The sequence below is a fragment of the Ochotona curzoniae genome, unplaced genomic scaffold, assembly GCF_017591425.1.
Source record: "Ochotona curzoniae isolate NIBS_2020 unplaced genomic scaffold, NIBS_Ocur_1.0 contig_2723, whole genome shotgun sequence".
NCBI classification, from domain to species: Eukaryota; Metazoa; Chordata; class Mammalia; order Lagomorpha; family Ochotonidae; genus Ochotona; species Ochotona curzoniae.
In genome coordinates, this window is record NW_024465573.1 from 27,578,978 (window position 1) to 27,600,424 (window position 21,447).

At 40.4% G+C, this 21,447-nt stretch overlaps 1 protein-coding gene across 4 annotated transcripts in view; it reads right to left on the minus strand.

Annotated features, from left to right (window-relative positions):
• FAT3 (FAT atypical cadherin 3) overlaps positions 1–21,447 on the minus strand; it is a 475,200-nt gene that overhangs the window by 109,958 nt on the left and 343,795 nt on the right. For all 4 annotated transcript variants that reach the window (XM_040977305.1, XM_040977303.1, XM_040977306.1 and 1 more), the window contains exons 4-5: positions 10,130–10,444; positions 7,683–7,893 (exon numbers count right to left, since the gene is read on the minus strand). In XM_040977305.1, the coding sequence (XP_040833239.1) occupies positions 7,683–7,893; positions 10,130–10,444 (526 nt within the window). The remainder of the gene's footprint in view (positions 1–7,682; positions 7,894–10,129; positions 10,445–21,447) is intronic.

Sequence of the window (21,447 nt, forward strand, 5' to 3'; positions counted from 1 at the left end):
GTTTGCCTTTACGGTGTAAATTATTTTTCTCGTAAAAAAAAAGTAGAAAGTTTATGGAAAACTCAAAATGGAACTAAGAAAGGATTAAAGGAGAATATCAGTTTATGTAATATCAACTTATAGAACAATTTATATGAAGTTTAGAATATTTTGTTCTTCCTGTGCCAGTAAGAACTCATGGTCTGAAGGTGCTATGCTCAAAATAACATTGGCATTGCTGAAATTACTGCTAATGTCTCTGTTTTGGTGTCCCAGGTTGTGGTTTAAGATACTTCCAAAATAAACATAGTTATCTGGAGGGAGAAAAGATCCTGGAAATGCTGGAAATTTTTAAATTAACACTGAAATATACTTACAAGCTCTATTTGGTTAGTCTGAAACAGCATTGTGTTAACTTATTTCAGTCTTGGACAGTACTTTTTTCTGACTATAGCATGTGGGGTAATGCACTTACTGATTTCATAATTTAGAAATCTTGACTTCTTATATTCTCTATTCTTTACATTTCACTTGGTTGATCAATAAACAGTACACTTCTGTGATATTACATTTGTACATGAAATACTTTAACAGAAAGGAAAAATGAACCTAAATTACCAGAATTGGATGTATAGTGACATAAAATAAATACTATGGTTTACTATGAAGAAACTGGTCATATATTTCAAGTTCTTAATGCTTGCATCTGTCATATACACTTAACATTATTTAATTGCAAGAGAGAACATAATTGCCCTTGACATTTAATTAAAGTTATGGAGATACAGGGGTACAGAAAATTGCTTGGAGATGATATATTTTTCAGAAATTTCATCTAAAAAGAGACTCATCTTCCAATTAATATCTTTAATTGACTTATGAGAAACACGAAATGTTAAAGCCAAAAAAAATCTTCTGAAGAACAGGATAAGAAAAAAGGTGGGAACATCTAGGCAAAAAAGGAGGCAAGCCTTAGACCACTGTTTCTCATTCAAAGGAATGTTTCATGTTGATAATCATAGGAAATGAAATGGAAAGCAGATTTTAGAGTCTAGACTAACCATCGTGATGAGCAAGGGGAAACCATTTCTATCAAGTGGTATATGCTGAAACGCACATACGCACATACTTTGCTACAGAGTTCCACAGAAAGGACTCAAAATTATATCATAGGACTTGAGTGATGTGTACGTAATCATATTCTAAATGACTTTGGGAACATTTTCTCACCAAAGATGGTTACTTTCTTCAATCTGAGCATGATATTTTTTTGTTGTTGTTTTGTTTTTTTTATGGTGAAAGGGCACGTGGGAGAAACAAGTCCTCATCTGGTTCGGATTATATAAGAAGGTAAACCAGATTTCACAAAGCAGAAATCATGATAACTACATAACTTCACTTTGCTCTGGTCCAAAGGTATATGACAATAAAGTTCAGAGAACATGCAAGCACAAGTCTCTAGCTTCAGCAACCGTTTAAATGGGGTATGACTGTGTGTTCTCGTCTGCAATGTTTTCCTCAGGCTTTAACATAAAGGACACAACCATTCCACATTCTCGGTGGCATAAATTTACATGTGAAATGCAGATTGTTTCTTTTCTTAGTCATTCTTCATTTCAAATAGAATTTTGATCACTTTGGGGGTTGTCATTTTTTACAGCTGCTGCTTTGCTGGTGTGCATTGTGTCTGTATCTGTATTTGTGTGTCTCCTTCATTCGCCATAGAGATGTCTAAAGGGATAGGGGAGTCAGCCCATTGCAAGAACAGGGTGAAGTGTGCTGGCAGTGAGCCATTGAATATCTTTTAGTCTATCAGTACGGCTAGCAGGCTTGATATATACTCATTTCCAGGACATTTGCTCCTAGTTAAACCAAAATTTTATGTAAAGCAAACCTTCCCTAAGCCTCAAAATGAATTTCTGACAAGGGACACAGAATCTAGACCAGCAGTTCACCATCAACCCTCACGCAATTTAATAAGCTACCACTTAAGCATGCCATTTCATAAATGACTCTGTATCTCTCCCCGAGGTCTCATTTTTCAGGTTTCCTTTTAGCCTGAAAGGTGATTTCATTTTCGTAGGAAAACATGTCCGAATCATCCCGGGTGAGAATATCAAATGCAAGGAATCCATTTTCACTAGCGGCATTCCATTTCAACAAGGTGTGCTTCCTCAGAGCCAGTAACAGAACATGCAAAGCCAGAGTGTATTTGGTGCAGCAGCGTGAGGCTCAACAAAAGGTGGGGAGAAGGGAGGACACTGCCGAGCCAATCTGAGTGTCAACAAAGTGGGGAATCAGAGAAGTCACAGCCTGAGCATTGCTGCAAGGGTGTGCGGCAGGGATGGTTAAAAGCGAGGTTGTGAACAGCCCACATAACAGATCATCCACATCAGGGACATTGCTGGTTGACCGTTTTTGGTCAAGACAGGTTTAGTAAACAAAGAGCAGAAGTGGCACTTTGGACTGCTACTGAGTTCTAAAATTAAATACAGCAAGTAGGAATGTCTGATGAAAGACTGTAACAATGGGACATGAATGACGAAATCCTGAGCTATCTGCTACTGCTTAACTGTGCTGGGTAGAGGGGAGGGGGGTCCCCAGGTCACAATTTAATCAAGTTTCCCCTTTAAAGATGGGTGTGAAGTACCAAGGTCTCTGTATAGATTTGAATAGTGAAATTTCCCACAGTGTCCCCCTTGAGAAGCTTCTAGTTCTCTAGCATACAATTTCATTCCACTACCAGTGTAGTTATAAAAATGCCAACCCCAAATGTAGTAGTCACTGTGGGGGAAGTGTTGTGTGAGAAGCTTCCAAAACACTGAGCTGCTGAATCTCAATGAATTAAGGGTGTCATACGCAAGGTGCTCATTCAAGTTCAGCATGTACACCAAATTTGAGAGCAAATCGTTAAACACCAGTTAGGGTGTCATCATGTATAATCTTCCTTGGAAAGAAGCAAGCACTGTACAGGGTTGCAAAAGGTATTTACGTGGAAGGCAGGTGACACCAAGTAGAGGCAAGGAAATAGTGGTAGGAAACCAAATGCTTTCTAGAATCCAGATTCTTTTTGTTAAAGCAAGTGATACATGAAGTATTTCTAGGCTTTAAAATTATTTTCTTCAAGCCTCTGGGGCCAGCACTGCATCATATTAAGTTGCAGTCTGCAATGCCAGCACCCCACATAGGCATTGGTTCGAGTCCAAGATGTTCCACTTTCAATCAAGCTTCCTGCTGATGTGCCTGAGATATCAGTGGAAAATGGCTCCCATCCTTGGACTCCTGAATCCACATGGGATTTTTAGGTGGAGTTCTTGGCTCCTTGCTCTGGTCTAGTCAGCTCCGGGTGCTATGGACATTTGGAAAATGAATCAACTGATTGAAGATATGTCTCTCTCTTCATCTCTTTTTAAAATATGTATTTATTTTTATCGGAATGGCAGATTTACAGACAAAAGATACAGAAAGAAATATTTTCCATCTGGTGGTTCAATTCCCAAGTGGCTGCAATAGCTGGAACTAAGCTGATCCGTAGCCAGAGCCTCTTCTGGTCTCTCACATGGGAGCAGGGGCCCAAGGCTTTGGATATTCCCCTGTCTTCCCAGGCACAATCAGAAAACTGGGTGGGATGTGGAGTAGCTGAGACACAAACTGCCACCAGTATGGGATCTCAGTGCTTACAATGGGGAGGATTAACCAATCTAGCCATCATTATGGACCCTTTTTTGTCACTCTTCTTTTCTGTAAGTCTGCCTTTCAAATCAATAAAATAAATCTTTCTGAAAAAAATCTCTATAGATGTGCTCCTATGGACCAGATGGTTGTTATGCCATAAAAAAAGGCCTACCAAGGATCAAATTAGGAAAATACAGCAGAATAAGAGAAATGAAAATTGAATATCATTCCAATGAATTTCAGTAATAGTCACCCTGATAGAAGAACAGGTGTATTAAAAGTGGATATGGCTGGTTTAGTTCACCCCAGAAGGGTGAGTGAATAGTTTTATGATCAACAAAAATATGGACACAGGCCTAAGGAAGACCCAGAGACCTCCAAACTCTGGTCAGATATTAAAGCCACTGCCAGTGCTATCAAAGTTCAACTGGCCCATGTGATTCAATCATATAAAAATTAGGGGTTAGGGTTGGGAACAAAGCTCAAGAAGAACAGGCCCATGCTATGAGCCCAAGTAGAAGCCCAACGTCTGCAGGGATCAGTGACAAACTAAGGACACAGTGGCCTTTACATTCTCTGCAAACAGAAAGATGTTCCTGCCGGAAATGGACCTGTGAACTGGTATTTACCAAGAGAATCATTCTTACAAAACAGTCTTTCTCTTTGCAAATCATGGGATGAATAAATGAAAACATGTTAGATGCACACTATCTACAAAGAAAACCATCTTCCTGTCTAACTCAGGTGAAAAACTGAAAAGAAAAAAAAAAATAACAGTTGCAGCAGTCCTTATCAAACTTAGGTAAAGAGCAATTGTTTGAAGTGTGCCATAAGGGTCGCTTTTACAGTTCAAATATTTGCCATCAGAATAAAGATATGGGAACTGAACTGTGAACCAGATTGTGTGCACATCAGAGAGTATATAAATCAAGGAGCTACTGAGTTGAAATCATAGTCTCCTGAAAAGTGTGAAGATACGTGATAAAAACCACAAAGGATTATGGGTTATTTTTGTTCCCTTCATTTTCCTTCCCATTTAACACAGAAGAGGAACATGCTGTGCATTGGATTGTGAGAACCCAAAGCAGTTCAACCTTATTATGTTTCCTTTTTAATTACAACTTTCTTAACTCAGTTCCATGCAGTGCTTCTGCTTCTGGAAGCCAAGTAGTGTAGCTGTATCATATTGTAAGCAAACTATCTTTGGAGGCACACGGAGATATCTAGCGGATCCTCAATGCAAGGTCCAGCCACAGTTTTGGTGAACTATCATGATTGGAGAAAAAGAAATGTATTTGAACAAGTAGTTGGTAGATGTGGAAATGTAGAAATGAGGAGATTATATTTTCAGGGGAAAAACACGCTGAGATACTATTTTTGCCTACTTGAGAATTTATTAGTCAGCATTTGTAAGGTAAAAGTGCTTGGCCAGCATGTTGGCTATCTATGTATCTGTCTGTATAGAAGACTTAAGGCCTTAGATATACAAAAAGAAACAAACGTGATCCCCCTTGGAAGAGTCATGAGATTATTCACCCTGGCCAGATCAGTACTTTTCCCAGAGACTTCATTTCAGATGCATGCTGACATCCTATGCCTTGGAATTAATTGTTCACATTTTCCTACAATACACTGCTGTATCTTAAGCACTGAGAACTGCTCCCTCCCATCCCTTTGATGTGATCTTGGCTAAAAAGGATGCTGAGATAAAGAAGAAAGAAGAAACAGACGAGTGTTTCCATAACCAAAGAAAAATAAGCAAGAAATCTTGAATGTGAAAATGAAACATCTGAATACGATAAAGAAAACAATAGGTATTTAAGAAGACGAAAGATGTTGTCAGCAGAATGAGGGGAAAAAATGACTCTAACAGAGTAGGAAGATTTTCAAAGGGGGATTTGGTGGAAGAGAAACTGTATCATAATACTAGAAGCATCTGGGGAAGGGTTTTACCTCTGTGGTGAAATACAGAGTTGGCGTTTCAAGATGATGGTTATTGGATGTGGGGATGGAAATACAATCATGTTCTATTCAGGCATCTGGCCCAGTAAGTTCATTTTCTAAGAGAAGCCTGGCTGGATGTTACTAGATTTACAGTGGGATCTCTGTGAAGGAAGCATCCCACTGGAGAACCAATCCTTGGGGTCTTCATCAAAAGAACTACTCAGTGCACAGCCACATTCTATTGGCTGCTCGGTTTCCACTGCACCCTTCTACAGGTCGATCATAACAGATCATAACTGCACATGATCCTCAAAACCCTGCAACCAGCACACACACTGAACCTGAAGCGTATTTTCTGTGATGTTCTGCGGGAGCTGTGTTGAAAATGGCTGCAGAAAGACAAAAGCAATGAATATTAAAAACCCCCTTTGTTGCACGGGGGAGAAAAGAAGGTGAAGTAATGCAGACAAATTTCAGTGGTCACAAAAGGTTCCATTTCCAATACACTAAGTGGAGATGAAGAAGGAGTTGAAAGCTTGTATGAGGATGGTGGTGGGCTGGGACAATTAAATTGATACCAATTAAATAAAACAAAGACATTTTTACTTTCACCCTATATAAACAATGAAAGAGAGGAACCCTTTCTTTTTGGGAGGTCAGAGGGCTCTCTCCTAAGGCTTCAAGGTGGGCGGGTGACTTCCTTTGTCTCCTTTCAATAGATATGGAATATATTTAGATGCTTTCCTCAATACAGCTGTTCCTGAGAGGAGAGGCAGGGTTTTGTGCACCCTGCTCAGGCAGCAACATGTTGAACGAAATGATTCTCCCAGCCCAGCTCTGTTGGATTCTCTGCCTCCATTGAGAAGCGTGGGACGTGGCAAGAGTTCAACACAGTGTCAGATCTGGGCAGTACCTCTCTGCTCTCAGCAACGGGCCTATTTTGTTTCCCTTTCCTTGGCACTTATTTCCTCGCCAGTGCCTCTGCCTGCCGGATTGTTGAGGGCAACAGTGTTGTTCTGCCCTTTTCTTTTTGCAGCCCAGCATGCTTGCTTGCTTGCTTTCAAGGAATTTAAAGGTTGGCTCTCAAGTCTATCTTGCATGCTTCCGTTTGCTTTTCCCTATTTAGCTTGTGTGGGACGCATACTGGCTATGTATTTATGATCCATTTCCTGCCCTTCCTTGTATGGACAGTGGTCAGGGGAACTCTCTTAATGGAACTTTTTGATATATAAACGACACTGCTGCTATAAAACAGAGGGGCTGGAATACATCTTCAATTATCTTTTAAAGTGTAAAAGACCCAGTTCAATAGAAAAAAGCTACAAAAAGATAAACAAAACAACAAAAAGCCCACATACCTCAAAATCAAAAGCAAAAAAATCAAAACAACCCCCCCAACCCAAACCCCATCAAACCTTAAACAAAGGAGTCATTGGATACAAGTAATGCAATGGCTGTTAGAGGCATGTATGAAATCTGTGGGCTGCACTTTAGCCTGTCACAGGCAGTTATGAAAGATGTAATTCAATTTGCTTAAAAAAAACCAGTAAAAGGCAGATTGGATAGCTGTATTTTAGCAAATGTGTTTGCACTAAGGGTACCTTCTGTTGAACAGTTCTGCCCACAAGCTGTCTGTAGAATATAGAACATCTCTCGAGCATGCTTGCCACCTTGAAGCAGGGCAGTCGGGAGCAGAAAAAAAAAAGAACAGAATGCAGAAAAAAGGTGAAGAAAAAGAGAGAAATGAAGGACAGCAAGTCTAGTACCATCAATACATTTAGAAATGAGATTAGCCAAGTGTGACAATAGAATTTAAATGACACACAGAAAGACATTAAGATTGCAGTAAATAACGTACTATGGAAATCCAGCCAGAGAGCACTTTCTGTTCAGCTTAGCTACAGAATCAGAACGAAAGCACAGGTTGATTATTCATTTTACTGGCTCTTTTGCATTCCAGCACTATGTAACTTTTAATCTTAGCACGAGTTTTTAGTTTTATTTATTTAATTTTATGTCCAGTCATTCCAAACAATCAATTACCACCACATTGCCCAAAACTGCTCTGGGTGATTCAAACTTACCAACTATGTCAAACCACAGTGGGGTGTTAGCAGGTTGCACGGACACCACCCCCACAATTTCGGTTACTCTGTCACTCTCCATGATTGTGAAGTTATAAAATGGCTCATCGAAGGTCAATGGGATGGGTGAGGGAGGTGGTTTCTTAATCCATTCAATGTGGAGGCGAGCTGTGGAGGATTTCTGCGGGCGCCCATTGTCCACAGCCTTAATCTACTTGCACAGAGAGAGAACACAGAAAGATGTCTTAGAGCCTTGGTGCTGTGGAAGTTTGGCTCTGTTAGTCGTGTGTTGTTGGACCAAGAGTCCATGCTCATTATAGAGACCTGCAAGAAGAGATGCACAAATGATCTCAGGAATCTGGAGGGTGCGAGTGAGTCAAGGGGTGGGATCACTCCTTGTTCACTAGACGCCTATCTAGACTTCCACCAAGTTTGCAAGAACTGCTGTACTTAAAGTGTAATGCAGTGCTTTATAGGCATGAAAGATAATTACACTAGTAGGGATAGCTATTGTAACTCTTAATGGCAATGATCCTGAAGCTCTTGCCTGGTACTGATGTTTGAAAAGAAATAAAGAGCAATGTGAGTACTTATTTGTGTGTGAAAGACACGTGAAAAGTGTGTGTATGTGTGTGTGGGTAGTGTCAGGTTTTGCAGCTCTACCTTTTACATTATTCTGGAGAAGTACTTCACTCACACAGGGCCCAAGAGGAGTGATGGAGGCAGACTTGGGAAAGGCAGCTGGCATGATGTAATTGCCTTACAGGGCTGTCAGTTATGCCGACTGCAACGCAATGAAGTGCATGTTCCTGGTTGGCAGCATGAGCTCCTAGGAGCAGTGTGCTATATGCTCATAGTCTGATAAAAGAGTAGAGGAAAGCATGTGTCCTTGCCCAGTTGGGCAGGTGAGGTGAACTGCTGTGGTGTAATGTTGGAGAGTCAAAAAAAAAAAAAATCCAATGAGCAAAAAAGACTGACACAAAACTGAAAGATCAAAACAAAAGTTTACAAGGATATTTCAAGTATTACACCTGACAAGTACCATTTTGGGACACAGGGCCAGCAGCCTTTGAAAACAGAGACAATTTATAACATCCTCATGCTGTATGCTCATGGGTTATCATGATGCCCCCCCAAACCCTTAAAGATACACATCTATGTTAGGTTCCTCTGGGAGCTGAGATAAGCATTAGGGCAAGTGATTTTCTTGGCAGGGTGGGGTGACCTTTAAAATAAAGGAAGTAAAGAGATCAGGATAGGTAGGGGCAGGAATTTTGCAATGATGTCCTAGGTAATGCATGGAAGCTCTGTGTCAGGTCCACCCACACTGGAAGCTAAGGGATTGTACATTTGGATACTCTGGCCAATCATTCATTGGCTGTATGCGGCTTGGCTGGGGTGGGAGACGAGAGTCTCTTGGGTCAACAATCAGCCAAGGATGCTTCTGTAGAGAAGGAGGCAGCTGTGAGCCCTTAACAGCCAACACAGCAGCTGGGGGACTGATAGAGCTCTATGTTATAGGAGAATGGGCAGGACATGAACAGCATCCACTAGAGTGCATCGAATCCTCAGAGTCCCCAACTGCAACTCTCAAACAGCTGCAACAACACATGTTCCATCAGAGTTATCAATGGTAGGAACAGGGCTGGTATTTTATTATCTTCTTTTCTCTACCTTCTGTTCTGGATATGTTACTAAACAGGGAAAAGATCCCTAGTTCCTGAGGACCAAAAAAGAAAAAGGACTCTTATCATTCTTAAAATAATAAAGGTATTACTGCATACAGCAGAGGAGGCTGAAGAGAAAGAGAAGGATGGTGAATAGTGCCAACTCTTGACAATTGTTGGGACTCTGAAAGGTCCATCATTTGTGAAAGATGAGTCCTATTCGCCAGAAACACAGGCAGTCTACATCTAAGGTGGTTCGAGGTATATACCTCAGTCACATGTGGTTACATTTCTGTTTGAGATTATGTTCATGCTGGTTTTGATTTTTAGTTTCTAACTTGTCACTTATAATCAAGGTTTTTTTTTAATTTGGTACTGAGTAAACAGGTGTCACTTTTATCTATTTCACAATTTACAAAGCTAAATTCATGTTCTATCATGTTGTCAACAATTTAAAAAGTTGCTTGGGAAATCTTGGGGACATGCCGAGTGCTATGTTCTTTAGTGCTGGGAAGGAATCCCTTTGCTGTTCCACTGCTTTCAGTTTGCATCCAGGCTCAGTACCCTTGGGAATAATTTAGGGCTGCTGATAGAACACAACCAAAAAACCAGGCTCATTATTTCAGAATATCAAACAAGCAAGAGATCTCACCTGCACTTACCTTCCACAGCTTTGAGGCTGCATATTTATCCTAAAGATTTAATGCTCAAAGGAATACACACACATGAAAAAGTAATCCTTTCTTCCCATCAGTGTTGCTGGATTTCAGAAGATCTTACCGTTAGGATGTCATAACTCCCTGCTGTGAACTGCTTTCTGGAGGAAACCATGCCTGTTTTAGGGTCAATAAAGAACTTCCCGTCATCATTGCCATCCACAATACTGTAGGAGATTTCTGCGTTGGGGCCTTCATCTCTATCAAAGGCAAATGCCCTATAAATTGGTTCTCCTCTCTTTTTTCGGTCACGTTCTGGCAGCTTGATCTGGTAGACCTTCTCTGGGAACTGAGGCTTGTTGTCATTTTCATCCAGAATCTGAACCACCACCCAAATTGTTGACTGCTTGGGAGAGGGACCGCCATCCATTACTGTCACCTTGGATTGAAAAGAGAAAGCATGACACAATTAGAAAGAACAACTCTTCTGTTTGTCGCACGGCTGGCTCCACAAAGGACCATCTTGTACCCTAAGCCCTAAGGCATCTCAACTTTTTTACTACCATGGTTCATATAAAAAAGTTTACTTTTCATGATTCACCTACAGAAAAGGAGTTCTCCCAACACAGAAATGAAAATCTACAGAAAGTGTAGAAGAGAAGTGGTGTTCTCTTTGTTGAAGATGCTACATCAAGTTAACAGACCAGGTGACTTTCAAGAAACAGGAGCTTGTTTTTCACCATTTTGGAATCTGGGAAATCTAATATCAAAATACTGATGTGTCTTTCAAGGGCATGTTTCTCACAGCACCTTCAAGTTATATTATCTCATGTTGGAGGGGACTAGCTGGTACTCATAGTCTCCTTTACATGGGCACTGGTACCATGCGCAAGGACTCTACCATCTAACGTAGTCACTTCCAAAAGGCTTGGCCATCACCTAGTGCAACAGCATTAACAGGCAGCACTTTAAGGTGGTGATGAGGTCATGAAAGCAGAGCCTTTATGAGTGGGATCAGTACTTGCATGAAAGAGGCCAAGCAGATTAGTCTGTTCATGTGCCATGTGACAGTACAGCCAGGTAGTCCATCTATAAGGAACAAGACTTCACCAGACTTGGACTTTGCTGGTGCCTTTAGTCAGAATTTCCAACCTCCAGAACTATGGGCAGTATGTTTGTGTTTGTAAATGACACTGTTTGTGAGCAAGCGACCTGAGCAAAGATACTCCACAGTGTAAGAAAAAATTTCAGATGGTTTAGCCATCTGGCCTAGGTATTTCATTCATGGTTGATACAAACATTTTGGGTTGTCTTAGTGTAAATAAAACTATGATGTCAGCATCTAATGTGTTAGTGGGATGCCAGTTGATAAAGCATCCTTTTGTGCACTGTGTCATCTTCTCTTCAAAAACACTCTTTTAGGAGTAGCATTACAGAAGAGCAAAGAGAGGACCAGAGTTCACACTGTTCCTAAGTGCTTAAGCTAATGTTCAGCTTTTGCCACTTCTCAATATTCTGTTTAACCACCAAACCTGAAGACCCCATATTTAATCTTTAAATAATTGCCTTGAGCAAGATAGTTTACTACTTCACATTATATATTTGGAGCCTGGAAGATACATAACTATACACTCAGCATCAACAGGAGAAAAATAACCATGAATTAGAATGCTTAGTCAGCCGTGTGGTTTTTTTTTTATTATTAACTTTATAAAGCAACCTATAGGAATAACTGAGGAAAAAGAACAGAAATATGATCAAAGAAAAATCGAAGTCTTTTTGCAAAATGGAATGGCAACCTAGTTTGATTTCTCTTGCAAGCAAAAAGGAGTAGTTTTAATAGACATAGATAAATTTCATAGGAATTCGTGTTTTCTTTGAAAATTAACCAATTTTCCTCCCAAAGTTATTTTCCCAACTGGTTTCCTGTGCTTCTCAAATAGCCACATTGGGGCCGGTAAGTGGCAAGGCTGTATTTCGACTCTTAGCTATTTCCTGGACATGCTGAGTTCTTAAGAGGCATGTCTTGCTGCTACTGCTGAATCCAAATATTATACTCCCAGGTGAACTATGTTGACCAAAACATATTGATTTCTTCACTGCTCAATTCTTTCACCTCTCTTTTTTGGCTTTAGCCATCCTTTTCAAATTCAGACAACTCCTACTGTCTTCACTGTGGGCATAATCACCTCTTTGTTGACTGTCAATGAATCCCCACAAAGTATTCTGAGATGGAGTTCTGGAGTGAGTCTTCAGGGCCAGGTGGCTTTGCAGAAGAGAGATCTTACTGGCATGAGATCACTTCAGATTGGAAGATTGTACTACAAGATGGGGTTTTTGTTGTTGTTGTTGTTGTTGTTGTTTGAGTAGAACCCGGATTGCACCACAGGCCCTCATTGTGGGAAGGTGGTTTGGTATGGACAGAGGGTCACGGAGACACTGACAGGGGACTGAGATCCTCTGTTACCATGTCACACCCAGCACCCTCAGGCCATGAGGGCATACTTCTTTTTCTCTCTGTATCTTCTAATAATTCTCTAATGTGCACCCCTTGCATATGATCACCAAACCAACATGCTCAGCTATGTACTAGGAATCAACTTTCTGGACATTTCCTGTGTGTGTTTCTACTTATCCCAAACATAATAAACAGAAATCACTCTCTTCAAACCTCTCCCTCTTCCTAAATTCAATGTCTCCTCAAATGCTGCCCCTGTTGAGCCCCACACGAGTCCACCCAGGTCCTCTTCTGATCATGGCTCCTTGCTGACAAGGATCTTATGGGGCCCCTTCAGGTACTAGCTGTCACTTTTGCACCACTTTATTGAGTTACACTGTGAGATTGGGAGGCACAAAGAATGCCATATTTTTACACCTCTCTTCCATTGCACAGCCGCCTGCCTCCATGGAATGGATGCCTTCCTCTGTGAATACACCTGCCTCATTTTTGCAGATTAATTTCATATATTGATTCTGAGAAGGTTTTCCTGTCTCCTACAGTCTGACACAAACGCCTTCAACCTTTTCCCACTCCACCTAGGCACATTTATGAAATGCTAATTATAACCTTGCATTTTTAGTGTCTTTACTTTTTGATCACCATTCAATCCTTCCAAACCTGAGCAACCTGAGTTCATGGATTGTGTTTTCTTCATTATTTTGCTCTGCACCTAGTACAGTTCTAAACACCAAGTAAATGCTGCTGTATAGAACCAATAACTGGTCCACCTAAAACTTTTATTTGTGACAATAAGTGAATAGATCATCAAGACACTGAAGAGTCTTTGTAAGAAATGAACATGCAGAGCTGGTGTGATGGTTCCATTGGCTAATCCTCTATCTGCAAGGGTCAGCATTTCATATAAGGACCAGGTAAGTGTCCTGGCTGCTGCACTTTCCATCCAGCTCCCTGCTTGTGGCCTGGGAAAGCAGCAGAGGATGGCCCAAGCCTTGAAACCATAGAGCCACATGAGAAACCTAGAAGAAGCTCCAGGTTCCTGGCTTCAGCTTAGCCATAACAGCCATCAGGGGAGTGGATCAGTGGATGAAGATCTTTCTGTCTGTCCTCTCTATAAATCCACCTATTCAACAAAAAATAAATGAATCTTTTAAAAAAGAAACAAACCTATTATATTCTAAGTGCTTTTAGCTCCGGTTCTATTAATGGAGGTTAAAATAGAGGCACACAAAGTCTTAACCATGCACTCTGAAGTTTACAACCACTTTACATCATGGAGATTACTACCAATACTAACACTACATATAACAATTTTTCGTGACTTCTCAGTGCTTTTCTTGTGGACATTTATTAATAATCTGAGATAACTTATTTTGTGCTTGGCCTCTTTAGTACACTATGAGGCATCAAAGGCAGGGCCCTCTTTACATCTCTTTCCTGGAATCTAGCATACTCTCACTAAATGTTTGTTGAACTGAACCACATTACTAACTTAATTTTTGCCACTATTTCTCTGGAGCTGCTTGTCTGCCCGGCTACGTGTGCACCTGGCACACTAATCATTGATGATGCCAGCGGATTTTCAAACTTTGTGCTTTACACTGCCCTATTCTTTGACCACTCCTTGGATCTGGCATATATGAAAGAAATGGCAGCACTGGAGCCTGGGAAACAAAAACAAACAAAAAAATTTACAGAGATAAATCCCCGTCTTCTCCTCCCCTAAATCATTTTCCACTAATGATGCAAGGAATGGGCCATTGTTAGGAGTGATCCATGTGTACTGCCGCTCTGCCTCAATTTCACAAGAGAACACTGATCTATCGCAACCTAGATTTTCTGCTCTTATTGTTGATCAATAATCAGCCTCTGGACAATTAATCAAAAGTCTGTAAGATTAATTTCTTTAAACTACTAAAAGCTAGCAACTAAAAAGGACCTGTAAATATTATCAATTCAGGGACAATGAAGCCTGTTTCTTTCTTTCCTTCCTTCCTCTTTCTCTCTTTCCTTTTTTTCCTTCCTTACTTCTTTTTCTCTCTTTTTCTTTCTTTTTCTTTCTCCTGTGATCTGTGAATGCTGAGCAGAACCAGAGGCAATCCACATAGCTCAATGGGTTATGATGACATAATTATAAACCAAAATCTGTTTTCAAATGCAAGAGATTTTTAGGATCAAAAAGAATTAACTTTGAGAATTATGAAGTTATGGCAGGTGGTGGAAGGCCATTTTTTTTAACTCAAAGAAACTGCCTAATGCAGTAATATTTATTTGCATTCTCTTTCTGTTCCTAGTAATAGATAAGCTTCCTGAAAGTACAGACCGTGGAGGCCACAATAATTATCTACCTTGTAGTGCCAGCATCCCATACAGACACTGGTTCTAGCTGCTGTTGTTCTACTTCTGATTTATCTCCCTGCTTATACCCTGGGACAGCAGCAGAGGATGGCCCAAGGCCTTGGGACCATATACCCTCATGAGAGACCCAAAACAAGCTCCAGACTCCTGGCTTCAGAACAATTCAGCTCTGGCTATTGCAGCCATTGGGGGAATGAATCAGCAGATGGAAGATCTTTCTGTCTCTCCTCTCTGTAAGTCTGTCTTTCCAATTAAACTGAATAAGTCTTGAGAGAGAGACAGAAACTTTAAATCATTTCCATTGCCTTGTTCCCAGTGATTATAATAGTGTCTAAGAATGATTTCAGTATTTCTTTTAGAACATTCAAATATGGCATTCTCCTCAATAATTCATTCATTCATTATAATTGGCTATTTTCAGGTCACTATGAAATTTAGGTATTTGGACCCCCACCTTTGTTTATATTTAATACATTTTACTTTCACACACTTAGATGTTTTGCTTGCGACATATCTACCTCTACTAGAACTGTATAAAGCTGTATAAAGCTTAGATTTTCATCTTTTGCTTACAGATACATTTCAAAATTCACAGCAGAGCCTAAAATTTAGTAAACAGTCAATAAAGTTTCAGAGATAATAAAATACCTATGCAGTACCCTTTAGGTAACAACAACAAAAACAAAAAACTTGAGACAAATTGGAGGAAACATGAACCAACAGGAACCAACAGGAACACCAACAAGACTTTGTACAAATTCACTTCTTCTCCATGTCCCAACACTCTGTAATATTCAGACTCAATAAGAAGAAATCAATGGGCCATTTGTTGCTCGATAGGGTCAATTTTCAACAATTACTCATTAATATTTCTAAGTTAACTAACTAAAATTTTATGTTTATAATATATAATTTGCTGTTTTCATGTATGTGCTCAGGATGCAATGGCTAAATTAAGTACATTAACCTGTACTTAACATATACTTACTTCATACACTGCTCATACACTTAAGTGGGAACACTAAAAGCTGACTCTCCTATGGTGATATACAGTACATCCCTTGAACATGAATTCCCTAACAGGACTTTTCAATCTTCTGACCAACACCTCTTCACTCCTCGCCATCTGTAACCACTGCTTTGATTCTGAGTCTGATCCAACATTTGCCTCTTTTGATATGATATTGTCTAAATTAATTCAAGTTGTTGGAAATGATAGGATTCTCTCTGCTTAAGGCCAAATACTATCGCTTTTGTATATGTACCCATTTTTCCAGATTTTTATAAAATTCACAAGTAATAAGTTCATTGAGTATTTATGGGCACAATATAATATGTCATTGTATATGTAAGATGTATATAAATCAGATTAGGATAACTTGCATATCTATCACCAATTATCATTGACTTATATGCTACATTTTGTTTACGCATTCATTTGCTTATGGACACTTCAGTTAAATCCAGCTCCTATGATTATGTTGTAGTTAACATGGGAGCAGAGTTATCTTTTCAAAAAATTGGTTTAATACATTTTGGGCATTTACATGGAAGTTAGATTACGGTTGTCTCATTTCTAATATTAAAAATATTTATTTGAAATAAAAACATGGGAGAGAGAGAATCCAATACACTGGTTCACATCCCAAATGTCTGCAAAGGCAGTTCCTGGGCCAAGGTCAACGCCAGGAACCTGGAAGTCAACCTATATCTCCCAAATGGATGACAGGAACCCAAATACTTGACTCATCACACCTCACTGGATCTGGGTCAGCAGGCACAGATCTGATGCTAACCTGGGCACTGTGATCTGGGTCATCGGAGTCTTAATTGGCAAATTCTCCCCTAGGTTAAATGCCTCTCCACATTTTATAATTCCTGAGGGATCTTCAAACTATTTTCAATAGCAGATGTACTAACTCACACTCCAACCTGTAAGGTGCAGATCACTTTCTCCTCTTACTCTTCACAAACTCTTCACACTGAACTCATATCTGCCTGCATGGACATATTCTCGACTGTCTATCGCTTCTCACAGACTAATATTATTCTTTATAACTAAGAAAAAGTCAAATGTCTCTTTCCTACTGTGACAGTGTATTTACTGCTTCGTAAATAAACACTTGGTACTTTAAAATTGCTGGAATCTTTTTAATATGCCTCAGAGTTGTATGGGTTGAATAAATTTGTATTTGTAAACCCTTGCAAGACCAGCTATAGGTGATAGATCTGTAGCCAACAGACATGTCCTCAATTGATGGTGTCCATCGGCTGGGAACTTAGCTGGGCTCTAAGAACAAGTGGTCAGAAAGAAAGTTGAAGCTGCCAGTTTCTTACCATCAGCTCTGAAATGGACTCAGCATCTATCATTTGCGTAGTGGTCTATTGGCCAGAAATCCCAGAGTTCATATTCCAGAAGCACGGCAGAGCTTACTTCCAAATTGGAAAAAGTCTGTAATCTGGGCAACTATATTTTAAAACTGCCATAATATCCTCAGGTCTGAGAGAGAAACTCCAACTCATACAATCATCTCCCGGGTTGTTCATATAATGAATCATTTTCTCTTACACTGATTATCTTTCAGAATGTCTTCCCCCACAGTACATTCAGTCTTTTTAAAAATAAAAACCATGTTTATGTGAAATGCGCGTACATGAGCACACATACACAGAAATTCAGAGATATGCAGAAGTCCAGTTCACTGCAGCAACCAGAGCTGGGCCAGGCTGGGGCAAGGCTGGAGCCTGGAGACCAGAACACGGCCTGCAGATCCCAAAGGGTGGCAGGGTCTGAGCTCCTTGAGACATTACATTGCAGAACTACTTTCCTTTTTAAAATACAATGGCCAAGACAGAATAGCATATCAAGCGAACTACCTCCATTGTCCTAGAGAAAACACACGTGCATTTATTTAATCCATGACTGCTTATTTTGGGTGGCAGCCATATCATGCAGTTCCGCAATTTGAAAGAATCCAACCACTTAGGGCTTTCTGCTGCAAAGAGCAATAAATTATAAATATGGAGTTTCCTTTTGGGGGCTGAAGTACATGATTTTATATTTGTTCCCATTAAATGTCATCTCACTTGGAATTACTAACTTCCTATACTGGGCTGTTTGGATAATAACAACAACAATCCCAGGGAACATGCCAAACCCAGGTTTTACTTCCTCTTGTTTTCACAGCAACCTGGAATAGCAAACCCTTAAGAAAGATAACACAGGTAAACGGGACAATTGGTCTCAGATCACACAAATCACACGGGGCACAGAGCTTTGTTCTAAATCTGTCAGTTTAGTGGTGAACCTGGGATTGGCAACCTATAACCTGAGAGCCAAATCTGGCTGCTTCACTTTATAAATAAAATTTTACTGTGATGCAATCATGCCTGTTCATTAATATAGTATCTGCAGCTGCTTTCCTATTGCAAAATTAGAGCTGAGTAGCAGAGGCAGAGACTAATACAGGCCACAAAGCCTAAAATATTTGCTATTGATCCTTTATGGAAAATGTTCACTGTTAGTCTAAACCATTAAGTTCTATCGCCTCTAGTTACACAGCTGAGCATCCCCATGTTGAAATATGAAATGCTGTAAAATCTAAAACTTATGGATACCACAAGTGGGAACTGTCACATATGATCTCATGTGATGGATGCAGATTCACGAAAGATATTGCAAAAACTTACCTTCAGGCTATGTGTATGAGAAACAGAAATGAATTTCCTATTTAGGCTTGGATCTCATCCCTAGAAAATGTTCATTATAATGGATGTGTGTATTCCAGAATCTGAAGGACTCAGAACCCTTTGTGGTCCCAGGTTTTCAGATGACAGATACTTAAGCTGAATGGACATCACCTACTGCATACCTGCCTTACTAAACCTCTGCTTGATAATTTATGTGGGACTGTCAATATTTTTTCACAGCAACCCTGGAGGCCTTGGCATTTCTATTTTGCAGCTGGAGACAGTGAGGCTAGGACGTTAAGGAACTTTTGCCAGAGTACTCAGCCAGAAAGTGACAGGACGAGGGTTCGCACCCAAACCAGTTCAGCATCACAGCTTGTGCTCTTTTTCCCTAGGCTGTACAGCTGACATAGAAGCATCTGGTAACCATCTGTTCTTAAGTCCCTACCCAGTACGGCTTTGCATCCACATCAAGCTCCAGAGTCAGACCACTTAATTCCTTTGAAAATCAGCATCATTTTTGACTATGTCCAGTTCTTGGGTACTTTCCTATTCTCAATTGCTTAAAAACTGCCACCTTCCAATGAATACATAGCGGCAGTGTCTTTCAGCAGCACAGGACTTGAAAGTCAAGCTTTTCTGGTACAATCAGATGCACATCTTCAGCTCATTCCCATAATTCTATTCTACCTTTCAACGATTCCCTTTGAGTTTTGAAAATGGGAGAGGGGAAGAATGGGTGGTCTTGATTTTTCACCATCATCTCTTTATTTATCAGACGTTCTTCCAAGTGCTCAGCAAATATTAATACTGGTCCAAGGGGAAAAGATGTAACCATATCCCCACAGTACAGAATAGAATTAGAGGTACAACATGGTGAAGTGAAATGTGATTCAACCCAGTCTGGGGTCTGTACTGCCACCCAATACTTTTATGGTTCTTCTCATGTAAATACTTGTTCTAATCAGTGGGCATGAGTACAATCTCCTTTCTCCAAACACAGTTCAAACCTGTACTGAAACTGTCCTCAGCACCATCATTTTAGCATGTGCGGGGCTACAATGGTACATGGGTGGTGGCTGCTCCATCCTGCCAGCTGTACCTGAGGTCGCTGGAAGCAGGAAGTGTTCACTCGCATACTGAAGATGTGATGTGGCCTCAGACTGGTCCAAGACACAGGTCTTCAGAGAGCTACTGTTACCAATCCACCTGCTAGTGTCTTAGCTGCATTCCCCTCATTCAAGGTATAAACTCCCAAATCCTAACTACCTAGACCTTTGTACTTGGATGCTGCATACCTTTGCCCTATTCTGGCAATACTCCATTCTTTTCCGTGGTGCAGTGCACCTTTATTCTGATCCACATGATTGCTGTAGACTATTTTTGCAACTGCTCTTCTCCGAAAGCAGAAGATAAAGCTCAAAAAGAAATTTATAACGCCTTCCCCCTTTCATTATCAAAAGTCTCAGGGTGTAGCAGACAGGTTCCAAGCAAGGAAGAAAGCAAATGATAAAGCCATTTAGAATAAGGCAGAGTGTCTGACCATATGCAGCAAGCAGGTTTCAGAGGCGCTGCAGGACTGATTCTGAAAACTTATGGATAAAAGACAGTGGCCTCACGCAAGCAGATCACAGGGCCACTCACCTCCAGCTGGCCGTCTCTCCACCTAAGGGCACTGGGGACACAGTATCATTTTCGATGTGTAATCACAGTGTGCCTCAGGAAAGGTTAAGAAGTTTTATGATAAATTTCAGATAATTTAGGCATGCTATTTTTATTTTGGGTCTGATCAGTTTTACAACATTATGCCTGGAGAGTTAGCTGAATCTGAAGGACTTCTCTACGAGTAGGCACTGTGGCTGTGGAAAGTTAATTCTGATGAAGGTGCCTCTCTACTCACACCGCTTCCTGATGTGACTTGCTGTGGATAAATGCAGTTTTCACCACCTATCTGTGCTTGGGTGTCTCCATTTCTGCTCAGCACAGACATGGAAATACTTAAAGGGACACGCTGTGAGGGTTTCTCTACCCTGGTAATATCCTCCTATGCACCAAGGAACTCAGAGACAAACGGAAATCGCTTTTCCTGCTCCTAGTGTACTAAGGAGAGCACCTAGCCTCTAGAGGGTAAGAGAACCTAAGAGTTAATGGGAACGAAGACATCATTCATGTTATCTACTCACTTTACACTTGAACCAACTGAAATCTGAGTCCAATATCACCCAACTAGAAAAAAAAAAAACACCTTAATCTTTTGAAGAAATTGTTTTCATAATTCCAAGCTGGCTTTTCTTTTTTTTTTTTTTTTAAAGATTTATTTTTTTAATTTTTTCATTGGAAAGGCGGATATACAGAGAGGAAGATCTTCCGTCCGATGATTCACTCCCCAAGTGATTCACTCCCCAAGTGAGCGCAATGGGCCGATACTATGCCGGTCCAAAGCCAGGAGCCTCTTCCAGGTCTCCCACGCGGGTGCAGGGCCCCCAAGCTGGCTTTTCAACTTTCAAAGAGGGGTGGACATCCACCTCCCTGCTTATGTAGGCCTGGGCAATAGCAGAAGATGGCTCAAAGCTTCGGAATCACACATTATTGTGGAAGACCTGGAAGAAGCTTCTGGCTTTGGATGGGCTCAGCACCAGCTGCTGCAGCCTCTGGGGAGAGAACCAGCAGATGAAAGACCTTTCTGTCTCTCCTTTTCTCTATAAATCTGTCTCAAATAAAAGGGGGGGGGCTGAATTTCTAAACTCTAAGATTCACATGTAAAACTCCAGTCGTTTTTAATTTAGATGTTTAAGAAAGCTGAGCTCTTACTAAAAAATTTTAAAATACTATGTTTACATAGGTTTTATGTTTACACTTAAGTTTTTACCTTCAAAATGTTTCACAAACATTAAGTACTTAATCCTTCCAAGATAACAGCAAAGCTGAAAGCTACT